The 15,194-nt window shown below is 37.0% G+C and overlaps 1 protein-coding gene across 3 annotated transcripts in view; it reads right to left on the bottom strand.

Annotated features, from left to right (window-relative positions):
* epha6 (eph receptor A6) overlaps window positions 1-15,194 on the bottom strand; it is a 371,198-nt gene that overhangs the window by 54,801 nt on the left and 301,203 nt on the right. For 2 of the 3 annotated variants that reach the window (XM_039744991.1, XM_039744992.1), the window contains exons 6-8: window positions 13,047-13,171; window positions 6,091-6,253; window positions 3,546-3,654 (exon numbers count right to left, since the gene is read on the bottom strand). In XM_039744991.1, coding sequence (XP_039600925.1) covers window positions 3,546-3,654; window positions 6,091-6,253; window positions 13,047-13,171 — 397 coding nt within the window. Of the gene's footprint in view, window positions 1-3,531; window positions 3,655-6,090; window positions 6,254-13,046; window positions 13,172-15,194 lie in introns of all 3 variants that reach the window. The other variant, XM_039744993.1, reaches the window with a different exon arrangement.

The raw sequence follows: 15,194 nt of genomic DNA, 5'->3' as shown, positions 1-15,194 counted from the left end.
TTCATGCTAAAGGGAGGGCTCCATCTAGTGACCTGGGGGTATTGGCCGGGATGAATGGCCGGCCATATACCACAATAGATAGATAGATGCTTCCTGTAGCTCAACCATGTTTTGGTTACTGAATAATTAATGTTCCTTTGGCATGCATGTAGCACCTTGAACTTTTCTTCATTAAACTGCATTTCTAGGTGCTTGCACAATTTTTGAAGACTGTCTAGTACTTCTAGAAAAGGTTTTGCAGTCTTTCCAATGTTAACTATCATCTGCAAACTTCACTATCGACATGATTTATATGCTGTACATAATGAAAAGTCACCTTCTAAAGAGATGCCTGAAAGCGCTCCAGTGATGACTTGTCTCATAAGAAACATGCATCTCATCTGTATTCTTTGCCTCTGGCCTGATAAGAAGCCAGAAATCCAGTCCTGTAAGGTACCTCTGTCACTACTCTTAGTTCTCTCTTATTCTGGCTGTAATTTCTGCCCTGTATTTGGTCCTCTGTGTTTAATGTGGTAATTGATTAATTTGAATTCTCAATTTCCCTTGATTTGCAGTTGAATTTTTAATGATTGTAATAACTATGAACACACTATTCATTCAATTTTTGACCCTGCTATATTAATGCAGGGATATAGGGATCTGCAGGTTATTCTGCCACAATAAGACTCATGGCAACAGTTAACCTTCCATTAATGTCTTATATACAATACATCTACTGATCAATTTCCAGCTAAACAAAAGATGGCACTGAAAAGACACAGGGCCCTACAGGCTGTAAATAATAGAGATATGCATTAGAGACATACATTGACATGCCAGAGCAGCATAAGAAGAAGGGTACATTGAGGTAGGCTTTAGGGATGCTGTGGGTTGGATGGTGTCAATAAGCCATGTGTATGCACTGGATGTTCCAGTACAGTAAACAACAGGGGCACTAAGAAAGGACACTGTAAAGAATGACCATGGAGGAAACAAAATATTATTTCTGCAGGATGCAAGAGGTTAGGGTGACTTCACAAATTCCTGACTTTATAGAGAGAGAAACAGAGAGAGATTCAAGTCAGGAAGTCCTGGCAGGAGGTCAAGGAACTTTGTGGCTAGTAGAGTGAAGAACATAGGCCCATCAAAGAGCATATCAAGTTTCCTTTTAAGTTCTGGGATTTGGAAGCAATATGAAGAGGTATGTTGCTTGTTTCAAGTAGGCTACAGTACTAGCGGAAGAGTAGAAGAAATTGGACCATGCTATTCTTTAAAGTCAGGCTACTCCAATTTTGTTTAAAAGACAGAGGCTTTTTAAGATCTACTGAAGGTTCAGGGGTGTACTGGTTTGGTGGACCTAAAAGTTTACAGACACACCACTGATGCTAAAGTAATTCAAGGCTTGGATGAAAGAGACCCCAGGAATTATAGTTTTGCTGAACTTTGAGTCAGAAAGAGAGATAGACAACAACTTTGTTAGGACTTTTACTGTTTTAAATCACTTTATATGTTTTCTTCTGGTTGTCATTATTCCATGCTATTTGCTTTTTTTTCCTTTTACATTTTATTTTGTACATTTGCTTTCTTGCTTTTGTCCTTGTTATTTTTTATTTATTACAAGGGTAATGCTTCCAATTTAATCTACAACACTAAGGTGCTGTTGTCACTACAGTCGCAGTTACCAGAGGGCAGTTTAAGACACCCGCTGCTGCAGTCAATTTGCTGTGTCATTAGGTGTTTTTCAACTGTGTTTTTTTGCAACCTTATATGCTTCTTTCTCTTGGAAAGGTTTACACTCTTACTTTTGGTCGCTTAAGTATTCTAATTAGTGGTGGTGGGTGCTTTTCTGTGCATTTCAATACAACTTATTTTTCGTATGGTGCACTTCACTGAATGCAGGTGTGGAATGCTGTGAACAATTCTCAGTCAAAATACAGATATAGATTATACCAATTACTAAATACAAAACTGGTACAATAAATACAGATTTGTTATATCACACATAGAACAAGGTAGAAAGTGATTAAATATAAATGGAAACCAACAATATCTGTCCATTTTAGATGGGCATATGTACTCTTAAAAATAAATCTGGCAAACTGGTTCTTTGTTGCATTGCCATGTTCCTTTCCCAAAAGATCCATCTACATGCAGGGCTGTAGGAACAAGTTTTTTTAAGAGGGTGCTGCCAACTACTAAGACTATACAGTGTAAATAAATTATCTACATAGGTCTACATGACTTACATATGATACATGCATGAGAAATGAGTTTTCATGTCAAGCCCTACTTCAGCAGTAGCCACCATGAACAGGCTGCACATTTATGTGGCCCATGGAATGAACTTAATATTTTAAGTAGGGTACAGGTGAAAAGAAATAATATGGTGATCTATGTACAATGTCAACCTTTTCTGTGTTCTGTCCGTGGTGTAACCCTTTACTGACCTGTGTAAGCACTTAGATTTACGTATTTATTTATTTAAGGCATGCTGTCACTCCCAGTTTGTGTTGTACCCAGAGCTTGAAGTAGGCTGACACACTGTATCTGCACAAACCTGCTTCTGCTTTGTGAACTGGTTTATAATGGTACATCACTGCCTGGCCTCCAAGGGGACACCCTAGTTCTCTGTAATATTGCATGTATTTTACTATCAGGGGCCCGTCATCCCCCACCTTGTTGTTCAAAGTTTATGTATGGATGCACACTCGACTCCCCACACTTCAAATTTGTATTTATTTTATATCACATTGCGAGGTCTAAGAATCCAACTCAAAGGGGAGTATTGCGTGTACCCAATGAGACAACTTTCATCCTTCCATTCACATCTGATAGTGGTGTTCATTTGCATTTGCATTTTCAAGCCTCATTTCCCTGTGCTGGGATGGAAAAAGGACATGTTGCCTAAGAATACCTCAACTGCTACAACATTAATACTGAAAAATATTTTCAAATAAATAAACACAGGTTGGTAAATTTTCTTTATTCTGCAATGTCACCAATTTTCAATTTAATCAGTCAAAGCATTTTTGACAGTTTGGGGTATCTAGTTTTTCTTTTATTGTAGGGTGGTTTATCCATAAATATTGATATATCCAAATGTCCTTTCTTAGAGGATACCTACAGCACTAGATGAACCATTCTACCAAGTTTCATCATTTTAACTAAACAAGAAATAATGTTTATGTTGATATATATTTACTATTTGTATGGATTTGGCTTCCTTAAAAATGATTTAACTTTGGGAAGATTGTAAAGGGGGCCTTCTTCTATCACATATACACATATAAAATGATTGACCAATGCCCTATTATAGGCAGTAATGTTCAAACTGATATATTATGAGAATGTTTTTGTGTACTCTACAACAGACTGCATATACATTGTGTGCATGTTCCTGTCATTTTATGATTCTGTTCCTCATAATATCATCAACAATATGATGTTATGAAAATTAATTAATGAAATATTTATTGATAAGCATTAATAAAATGTAAAAAGACAAGTAGGCAATAAAAATAAATAAATAATACCAGGCAGATGCCAACTGACCTTCTTTATCTTACCTTCCTGTTATGAGGAAGAAGAGAGTGAGAATCACCAGTAAGGTGAAGCCCCCAACAGCAGCTGTAGCAATAACCAGAACTTGTCCTTGATCAGCAGCAATATCTGATGCTGGAAGAAACACAAGGAGTTTATTTTTTTACTTTGTTGTTTACTTGCCCGGTAAGCTGAAACAGCCAATTGGATGGCAAATGTGTGAAACACTTTTCTTACCACCTAAAATTAATCCAGTCATTGTAATGTGAAGTTGTAGCATCTATGTAAATACTGCATAAAACTCTTGTATAGAATAATATATAGGGACTCAAAGGGAGGACCCTGTGCTCTCTCTGCACCTCAGTATTCATAGTTGCTGTCACGAAAGAGAAGACTAAAAATATGAAAGAACTGAAACCAAAAAAGATGTTGGCAAAGATGTTCACTTGTTCATTTCCTTTCATACTGGAAATCAAGCTTGGTAAAAACAACAAAATAGAATCAATTGCATGTCAACCATTGGCAGTTATAAATGACAGAGCACAAATGAAGTGATGCAGAACAGTAATTGCTCTTCTGATGATTTCCCTGGTGGAATTATGGGACCCATGACAGGCATTATGTTACAACTAGGATTTGTTTCATGGCTTATGTTTATTTTCCTTTATTCTGCCTTGTTTTCGTACATTTATTGTAATTATGTATTTTTGTTAATTTTGTTCTGTTTATGTATTATTTAGTCTCTATGTATTTCACTTTGTTCTCTTGTGCTCCTTGTGTTTTGTAAGTAGAACTCCAAGGTGAGGTGCCACCCTGATGTCCATGCTGAAATATGACACTCAAGTCTTTATGTTCTGAAGCAGAGAGCAGGTCCTTCAATAGTTCATTAATGTTTAAATTGTGCTTTGTTTACTGTAAGTATTGATTTATCTGGCTTCTTGGATTTAAAGTTTTTCACCTTGGATTGCATTTTTAGGCAAATCCTTTGGCCGTGATTTTTCCTTTTTTCCCCGTGATTTGTGTATATAAATAAATTCTTCTTTTACAAAGCTTCTTTGTGGACTTGATTCTCCAGCCAGAGCCGCCCTTGAGAGACTTTTTAATGCATTTTGGGACAGTTAAAGTTACTTGAACTATAAACACATGTTCTCTATTTCTGGGGCCTGGACAGGCCAAAAGCCTTCCTGTGGAGTTGGAAGTTTGAGACTGCCTGAGGTAATGTCTATTTTAGGTGGCCTAGGTATGGACCCTGTCTCGTTTTGTGGATGTTTTAAAGGCCTCACACCATTTTTCTATTTTGAATGTTGCTCTGTTGCAACAAGAAGGGATCTTAGGATCCAAATGTAATATTAGAACCCCAGGAAATAAAACTTAAAAAAAAAACAAAAAAACATTAGCACAAATATGTACAGGGAAAAGTGGAAGTAATACCAAGAGCTTCTAAAAGCAGACTTGTGGCACAAGGGAAGCCCATTAGCCTATACCTTACCGTCTGCTACATTGTGTAATACAGTGGTTCTCAACCTGTGGGGGCCCCTAGGGGCAAGTAAAAAAAGGGGCGAAGATGTGAAAAAGAAAAGAAGAATCAAAAATATGAAAAAAACATCTGTTGAAACCAAAACAAATTAACTTAAACTACATTCTGATACTAGAACAATAAATATAGAGTTAGATAAATGTCGATAAAAGTTAAGCAGGTATAATAAAATATGCATCTACATTTCAAAAAAATGTTAGGGGGTGCGCGATTAAAACTGTTATAAAAACTTGGGTTGCAAATACTTAAAGGTTGAGAAACGCTGGTGTAATACCCAGATGACCTGGTTTGCTCTGGTACCTTAAGAGAGAATTAAGGACCAGAGTTTCGCAGCTACCTTTGGCCATTACAGGGAGTTCTAGCAGGATAGTGCTAGGTGTTCTCTGAGACACTCTTGACCCTTGAAGTAATTCCCAGACCTTCCCTAGAAGTCTTTTCTGAGATTTACAAACCCCTTCCAACTACAGTATTGATGAGTTGGAGGAGTGACATTGACAAGGGCACGCCTGGTGTGAGGAATAGAAGCCAGAAAAAGAAGAGAATTCATAAGAATCTAAAATGGAAAACTAATTGACATAGGCCAAACCTCCTACCAACTAGGTGGCTTAACTTATTGTTCAGTAAGACCGAGAGTGGCACATAAGTTTATTTTGTCTCCCCGAAAACCCATTTCTTTCATAATCACTAACTAGCCGCTCCCTACTATCTTTTTTTTGTGTTGTTCTTTTACATATTTTTTTTCTTTCTTTCATATCATGTGACCTCTTTTGTTTCATTTCAGTTTGTGACCTGGTCAAGTATGTCTTCTCCAGTTCACATAGTATAGAAACCAGAGACACTCAACAGTACACAACAGTTAGATATTAGATGAAAACACAGAAGGCAGAAATTAGAACCTATCAACAGCTGCTAGTTGCTCTAGTCAGTACTGCAAAAAGTAATTGTAGCTCATAAGCCAGAGTCTTTTAACAGGTGTCAGCATGGAGATGAAGGTTAGTTATGAGTCAGAAGATTGAAGTCCAGAAGTCACTTACTTTCATCTCCTGTTTCATATTCAAATTTAGGACTGTAACTGCCATAACCAGTCAAGGTCCTGCTGCGAATGTGAAAGACATATTGGGTAGAGGGTTTCAGGCCAGTGATGATGACGCTGGGAACCTTAGATCTGGTGGAGGAATAGCTCATCTGTTCATGTTCCTGAAAGAAAATACATGAGGGATATTAGCGTTTGGAAAAAACTGCATGAAGTGAAACATGGCCTCCCTTGTGTAGAAGCACTAATGTGTGAATGTTTCAATTTGTTTCATTTGCACAGAAGAAGCTTGGCAGAAAAGCTAAGTAGCTGAATGAGAAAAAATATCAAGTTGAAAATTTATGGTTGGGTAACAATGAGTTTATTCAAATAGTGTTCCAGAAGGTCTGCCAAGAAGACTTACAGAGAGTAAGTCACTAGAGTGAGAAATATATCAGGCATACTTGTGTTCAGAATCTCAATTATATTGTATATGGTGGTAAGGAATTTCAAAAATACAGGTGCTTTGTATACAGTACATGTGTGCGGGTATTTTCCTAAATACAAAAAAAAAAAAAACCTGCAAATGTATGCAAAGTGTAAGGTAAGACTATGAATAATGAATAAGGGCAAAGTGATCATTTCCTTACTGAGCACACACACACATCGAAATGTATACCTATTATACTTTTATTTCAGTAATAAGTACCCGAACACCCTGCAAAAAATGAGCCTGTGCCTTTTCAAAGAGAGCCTGCTCATGTCTGTGCAGTATAATCGGCATTTGTACCTTGTGGCCTACAGGGGGCACGGCAGTTTCCACACCTGACACAAACAGATGCAGGACACAAGTTCAGCACACATTTTTACATTTTTTTTCTTATGGGAAACACTTTCCCTTTTATCCCACCTGCTCACACAGTACAGCAAGCACAAACAGCACTATGACACAGCACACATCACTTTCTTTTCTTTTGCCTTTCTCTTTTTGCCTCCACTTTTTCTTGCAAGCTTCGTCTCCCTTCCTCCTGTCTCCTTGTGCAGTGGCTCCTTTTACCCTGAATCCAGGAGTATTTCCACTGGTCCATTAGCATGATCTGGAACCACTTCCAGGTGGGGCAGAATCCAGACTTAGAAGGGATCTGCAATCCCTGTAGCACCCCCTGTTGGCGTCCATGGAACCCAACAGAGCTGTGCTGCAACTCCAACCCCCATGTTGCTATCTAACGCTCCAGGGGAGATAATGCCTTGTGCAAGTTCACTCCAAGTCCTTCCATTATATTAGGCATCCCAGCTAGGAAAGGTCCCTGGCTGTCTGCCACAACATTTGCGTGTACATTACAGTGTGTAAGTACTGATTTATTAGACAAATTATTTGATTGTATACAGAATAATATTCAGGTACTAATCATGTGTCAATATTCATTGTATACTGAAGTATTTATGGGGTACTGCGCCTGAACATTAAGTGCTCATTTATGTGTACTGTAAGTTTTGAACTGTACACCAAGCTATGTATTGCTATATTAACAAAAATGTCTGCAGGAACTGCAGTAATGAAAAAAGTTTCATCATTGTTTGAGCAATTCAAGTCAAGGCGTTTGAGCCCAGTAAGCAGAAACCAGCCTCTCCCAGCGCCTATTAGTCAGAGAAAGTCATTAAAAAAGAATCAAATGTCCAGCAGCGCATGTTGCAAAATATATATAAATTGTATTTATAAGGACTCAATCAATTTAAAAGATGGAATTGATTAAAATTGTACCTTAAATTATTATTCTTATACCCATGAGGGTAGCGTATGCCAAGACCAAAAATTGCAATGCATTAGAATAAATTCTCTTCTAATAAAGGTATTGTTGGCTATAAAATGTCTTTGATTTCTTTAAAATTTCTCTCCAGACCCGCAGATATTATATTTATGTAATCAGTTGTAATACTACTCTTTAATGCGGAGCATCATAGATTAAGAAACACTAACATTTTCTAATCAAAAATACTTGTATTTTATTTTTTTTCATATACCAATTTGAAAATTAATTATAAAATAAGTGGAAAATGTCCTGTAAACATAATTGTTTTTCATAGTAAAAGACCAAAGACGGTATTTGTAAGGTAATGGTCACACTTTTAATAATAAAAACAAAGAAAATTAATTGTCACAATGTAATCCTACACTCAGCCCAAAAATGAAAGAAGAAAACCTATGAAGGCAATGAGGTGAGGAAAATACTGGCTAAAGCAGAAATTGGAAATGTACACAGTTATTGGTAATTACTATTTTGATGCCTATAATTAAATTTTTACTAGTTACTATCTGAGTTAGAGATATTTGTAATTTAATTTTAATTAGTGAAAGATAAAAAATGTTTTCCTTTGAACCTTATGGGACTGTTCAATAGAGAGTTAATTTTTGACTGCCAAGAAATATATGTAACATTTTCATTAGGCAAAATTAGAACTAGGCAAAGACATTTAACATCATCTAAGTTTATAGGATCATTATTTAATGTGTAGATTTTGATGCCTTACATTGACTAGTCATAAATACATTTCACGTATTTAAAATATATTTTTGGACACAGGTCAAAATGTACACAATAGCCACATAGGCTGACAGCTGTATAAATATTTATCTTTATATATAATGCGCTACCATGGCTGTCCATTTGTCTGTCCAGGATTTTAAATCACCTGCAGCTCGCAAACCGTTTGAACTATTGACCTTTTATTTGGTACACATATACTATGTGATGTCTACTATCCACTTTTGGGGAGATGATTGACCTTAAAGGTTATTCCTCTTTTTATTTTTATTTTATTTTATTGTAGAATCAACTCTCAGTAGCGGCCAGCAGAGCAGCTGTGTGGCACATGCGTACAGGCGCCGTTCTCATCTCTACCACCTTCACCGTCACTTCCCCTACCTCTTCATATCTTAAATCATTCTTGACTTGATTGGAGACTTAAGTGCCAGTTTAAATGAAAAATGAAGGAAAACATACTAAGTAATTGCAACACAAACACTGACTTAATCAGTTTTAACACGAAAAGATGCCGACGAAAGAAGAGAAGAAGCGGGCCGCTAGGGTGGAGAAAAGAAGAGCTGCTCAGGAATCAGCAAGCGCATGAACCTCTGAACAAATGAATGCTAAACATACAGAGAAAGAGTATGAAAACTATGAATGCTCAAGTCAAGTGTGTTCACCGCACGTTATCATTCAGTACGCCGTTACTGGTTGTATATATTGCCTGATGTTATTTATTAGTTACATAATGTTGTATGTGGGAGACATGCAAGTAAGATATTTAATTTACTATGTAAAAATTACAATACACTTAAACTGTGTAGATTTTTCAGGCTGTCTAATATTTACTAGTGATCATTTCAGTGTTGTTGAAAGTACGTATAAACAAGCACAGAAAATCTCCTAAGATGTTTGCAAAGCTAGATATACAGTATGATTGCTGTCTGTAATTAGCATTCTGACTTGTCAATACTGAGTATCTCTAACACTAAGTTGATGAATCAGTTTTGTGGATATCTCAAATTCAGATTCTAAATTCTATGGCTTTGGGATGAGGAAGGAAAACTAAAGAGAGCTCCCACATATTCAATGGAGAGAACACACTAACACGATACAAACAGGACAATATTTCTCTGTAGGGCACTGAAGCTTTAAGGCAGCAGTGCCATCATTTATTTTTCCATCTTAATTAAAGATAATTACACCATACAAACTGATTTCACCTTTATTGTATATATGGCATCAGGCCAACATCATACATTGCTGTAATGTTGCTGCAAATTTAATCATGCTAAGTCACAGAAAACAAGACTGCAGATAACGACATTCAGAGTTTTTTAAACATTGGATGTTTTTAGCCACAAAACTACAATGTGTTGAGTATAGTTGCTGAACTCCCATGATTACAAGCTGCACATCATTATTTATTTTTCAGGCAGATACACGGAATATAGATGTTGTCATGTCTAATATAATGACTATTCATTAAAGATTCCATATTATATACTCAGCTAAAAAAGAAACGTCCGTTTTTCAGGACTGTGTATTTCAACAATAATGTTTTAAAAATCCAAATAACTTTACAGATCTTCATTGTAAAGGGTTTAAACAATGTTTTCCATGCATGTTCAATTAACCATAATCAATTAATTAACATGCACCTGTGGAATGGTCGTTAAGACCTTAACAGCTTACAGAAAGTAGGCATTTAAGGTCACAGTTCTAAAAACGCAGGACACTAAAGAGACTTGTCTACCGACTGTGAAAAACACCCAAAAAAAGATGCCCAGGGTCCCTGCTCATCTGCGTGAACGTGCATTAGGCATGCTGCAGGGAGGCACGAGGACTGCTGATGTGGCTAGGGCAATAAATTGCCATGTCCGCACTGTGAGACGCCTAAGACAGCGCTACAGGGAGACAGGAAGGACAGCTAATCCTCCTAGTGGAAGAGCCCGGATCTCAATCCCATTGAGCACGTCTGGGACCTGTTGGATCGCAGAGTGAAGGCTAGGGCCATTCCCCCCAGAAATGTCCAGGAACTTGCAGGTGCCTTGGTGGAAGAGTGGGGTAACATCTCACAGCAAGAACTGACAAATCTGGTCCAGTCCATGAGGAGGAGATGCACTGCAGGACTTCAAGCAGCTGGTGGCCACACCAGATACTGTCTGGTACTTTTGATTTTGAGCCTCCCTTCATTCAGGGACACATTGTGAAACATTTTTAGTTTATGTCTTATGGTGTTGACTCTTTTAGTGTTCATACAAATATTTACACATTAAGTTTACTGAAAGTAAAAACAGTTGAAAGTCAGAGGACGTTTCTTTTTTTGCTGAGTATATATTCTTTCTTAGAATTATGGAGGGTGCCTAGTGAGTAAGAGGTTACCAGGAGCAAAGGCACTATTAGGATGGCATATTCCAGGCCCTTGGTAGCACAATGAGTGATAAAGAGATATGCCCATGTGGGAACACAGGGGCAAACTGCGGTATTATGCTTAGTATGGGTGGTATGGGCCTGGAAAGAGAGAAAGAGACATATGGCCTGGGCAGAAGTATGAAATGGTCAAACTATGATACCTAAGGGTGTTTGACTCACACCAAGTAGGCCTAACTCTCTCACAGAACAGAAAATCAGTTGAGGAGCGAAATTACAGAGCATATAGTCTCCCAAAGTAATGAGTCCATAAGGTTCCTAAGTCAGAATAGGAAGATGTGGGGTGGGTTTCTTGGATGGCTAATGCGTTTTATCTTATCAGAAAGCTCAGGGGTACCAAAAAACTGGGAACAAATACAGGTAGCCCTGCCTTGATGTTTCTGGAGCAAATGTAGGTCTACCGTCCCTAACCCTGGAGATATTTCAAAGACTTTGTTGAAAGTGACCCTGAGGTGGAATTTAAAGGTTTTTAATGGTCAGTAGTCTATAGAATACAGAAGAAGGAGTAGTGTGAGGTAAAACTGGTGGAATAGACGCCTGGGCCTGAAAAAAAGGAAGACAAGAAGGTGTGATGTGGAGTGCTTTAGTGTGGCATCATACTTGGCAAGTGGGTGAACCACCACACCAAATATACTGAAGTTCAACAGTCATTTGATGAGGTCCAGAGAGATTGTACATTTTTTTTTTTCAGTAAGAGCAGATAATATAAGGTTAACAGAATTATTACAGAGGGACATTGACAAAATATAGGCTTGGGGAGATTTGAGGCAGCAAATGTAAGGTATTACAAGTAAAAAGTAAAAATGTTGTATTTGAAAAAACAATGTGGGGCCTGAAACTTCAAAGTACATCTTATGAGATGCATTTATAAATTGTAGTTGAACTGCTCACTACCAGCATCAAAACTGTATATAGAAGCAATCAGGAAGGCTAATAAGATGTTAGGTTATGCAGTCTGATGTTTGAAATATTAATCAAAGGAACCTTATGCTTTAATTTTATATAACACATTAGTGTGTCCTCATGTGAAGAACTGTGTACAATTCTGATCTACATATTGGCACTAGAGAAGTCCAGAGAATAGTGATTAGACTGATTCCAGGACTGTGAGGTATGATCTAGCAGGAAAGGATGAAGGAGTTGAAAAGTTTCAGTTTAAATGAATGAAGAATAAGAGGTAACGAATGTTTTTTTTTAATTATAAAGAGCATTAATATAGTGGTTTTCTGCTGCTGCATTAAAATAAATTCTCCAACAAGAACACAGGCAAATGTCTCACAAATGTTAGAAAGTTTTCTTTACACAAAGAACCTCAGACACATGCAATAAAGTACCAAGCAGTGTGGTAGAGAATAGGACATTAGAAATATTTAGATCTTGACTCAGTACTGTCTTGGAGAATCTAGGTCAATAGGATTGGCGAGCTTGATGGGCTAAATGGCTTATTCTTGTCAAATTTGTTCTGATGTTCCAGTTGTCAGGTGTTTGCCTTAGCGCAGAGGGCTGCCATGGGAACCTGTCCTCCTATCACAGTTCCTAAGTGTAAACAGCTGATTTCTTGTCAGCAAGGTATTTATATTATATATGAAAACACTGTAATAATGTAGCATTTACAGGACATGGATCAAAGGATTAGCCTTATGTTCATTGTGTTCTCTGATATTTGGATATTTTTTTCATAAATGTATAAACTGTCTGCATTTGAGTTTTAGTGGAGGCATATAAATAAAATGTATTATTATTATTATTGTGTTGTAGCAGCTTGTGTATATACTGTTTACATGACAATGTGAGCAAGAGAGCATATTACGTGATCTTTCTAAGATATTCTGGTACATATATTGGATGGGAGAATAAATTGTTTTATATACGCATAAAATTCCCTGGTGTAAACAGCAGGTGGAGAGCTGTTTTTCACCAGCTGTGTTGCCAGAGAAACAATAAAATAGTACAAGATACTAGGATAATGAGCCACTGGCTGGCTCTGCTACTGGTTACGGCCCACCTGCCAGTTTGATACCTTCTCATAGTACTTGATCTCATAGTCCAGGACAGCTAAAGTGGGTTGCAATGGTTCTTGCCAGGACAGAGCGATGCTGCTGTGGGTGGCCCAGTCTTTCCTCACCACTCCAATCAATGAAGGGCCTGTAAGACAAAGAGAAATAGAATCATAGCTGGCTTCTCCCTGAGGTTTGTGTTGAAGGCACAGCTTAGTCTCACTGCTGAGTATATTTCGTGCTTGGAAAACTAAAGCACCACCTTCAATGTTAAACTAAATTCACAGTGTTTCAGATAATATCCATGTTTTTCTTAAAATGTTAACTTAGCAGACAGAATTATAAAAAGGAACCCCCTGAAAGACTCTGGTAAATCTTTTATATGACTCTACCTCTGCAAATTTGAGATCAGTCTCAAAGGTGCTCTATTGGACTGACCGTTACAGCAGCAAGTAATCAAAATACCAATATATATGCTCTTCTTTACATAGTTTCTTGCAGATACTAACATTTGAGCTCTGGGATGTCTCATTTTAAATGCATATGGTGGACTATTTGTGCCCCAATTGAATATTAATTCTGCTTAATTCCAGGCAACACAACAAAAAGCAAAAATGTAGTAAGAAGTAGGCAGATATTGTTATAATTAGCAGGGGCAAAGACTAAACTTTGTTCTACAACAAATTCCAAGATTATAATAACTGGAGATATGATATGCATATAAGTTAATGAGTTAACAATCATTATGTGTATCTAGTAACAGTTCAATTAAATATTTATCCAGATTAGTAAGGGCTATTTGGAGTAAACAATTTGTATTAGAAAGATGAGTTCATTATTTTGATGAAGAAGTGGACCAGGACATTGCATTGAGTGGCATTAAATTTTTAAAAAGATACAGTGTAATATATACATTTATATTACATCATACATTATAAAAATGTTTTAAAATAAGAATTTCAAACCAAAACTATACATTTAATTTTGAATTTGAATTCTTCTTAAGTACACTTTTGCTGAAAAGCCTAGCATGCTGTGCACTATTTTAGATTCAAAGTTAGAATAAAATATTGGACTACGTATGTGCTTTACAGTTATATCAAAATTCTCCTTGAATGGTTTTATCTTAGAAGTTTCAGAGATAGAAGTTGGCAGAAAATAGGGTTCTTGTTGATGCTGGCCTTTCTGTCTCCTCACACAGCAAAGCAGTAGATAAAAAGAAACTAGTGGCTGCCAAGGTACAAGTAGCAGATGCTCACCCATTTAACACATTTGTGTAGATAATGCTGATTTGCCTCCTGGTCAGTGTTACCTGACAATCATTAATGGTGCCCACCCATGTTATCCAAGAGAAAGGTATATGGATGCAAGACACAGATTTTCAAAATGCAACTTAGGCATTAAATTAAAAGTGACACTGGGTTCTGGAAGCAGCCAGAAAGTTTACAAAAGTTTAACATAAAGTGTTACAAAATAAAAACATACTATGTCTGAACTGGCAGCAAGGTCATCACACAGGGTGAGTGTTGTTGGTGTTGCAGGGTGACGGCATGGGGAGTGTTGTAAGATTTTCATGTGGTGTGATGGTGGGAGGGAGTAGCAAGTTAGATGATGAAAGAGCTACCTAACTGGCTGGCACAGATATTGCTAATTTTATGCTAATGTTATCAGTATATTTGGGTGTCTCACTAGCATACTTATCGTCAAGATCATCACCCATGTCCTTCTCTTCTTAGCTTCTGGTTTTTGCATTGAACTTTTTAAAAAAACCCTTAAGTGCTATACTTGGATCTGCCTTAATTTTCTTTTGTGGTGACCACTGTAGTAGTATGTCACTAATGCTGCTTGTGTTCACCATTTTTCCACTGGCTATCTTTTTTCCAAACTAGTTTAGATATGCAATATTCCACAAATAGTGCATCTGCTTTTTCATTAATATTAGATTTCATCATGAGTAAAAATAAGAGTTTTGTGTGTTCCTTTATTAAAATATTTAAAAATGTATACATTTATACTTGTGTGTGTTTGTGTGTAAAGAGGAAGTGAATATTATGAAGTCCAAGAAGGGTTTGGACGGTGGAAGGACCTTTTAAGTGAATGGCTGTGGACATCCACTGCTTTACCACCTCTATTTGAGAATGCTTTGACTTGCAGAGTGACATAATTACAGT

This window comes from Polypterus senegalus, chromosome 2, assembly GCF_016835505.1.
Source record: "Polypterus senegalus isolate Bchr_013 chromosome 2, ASM1683550v1, whole genome shotgun sequence".
NCBI lineage: Eukaryota > Metazoa > Chordata > Cladistia > Polypteriformes > Polypteridae > Polypterus > Polypterus senegalus.
Note: the sequence above shows the minus strand (reverse complement) of the source record. Positions and strands in the feature narration are given on the sequence as shown.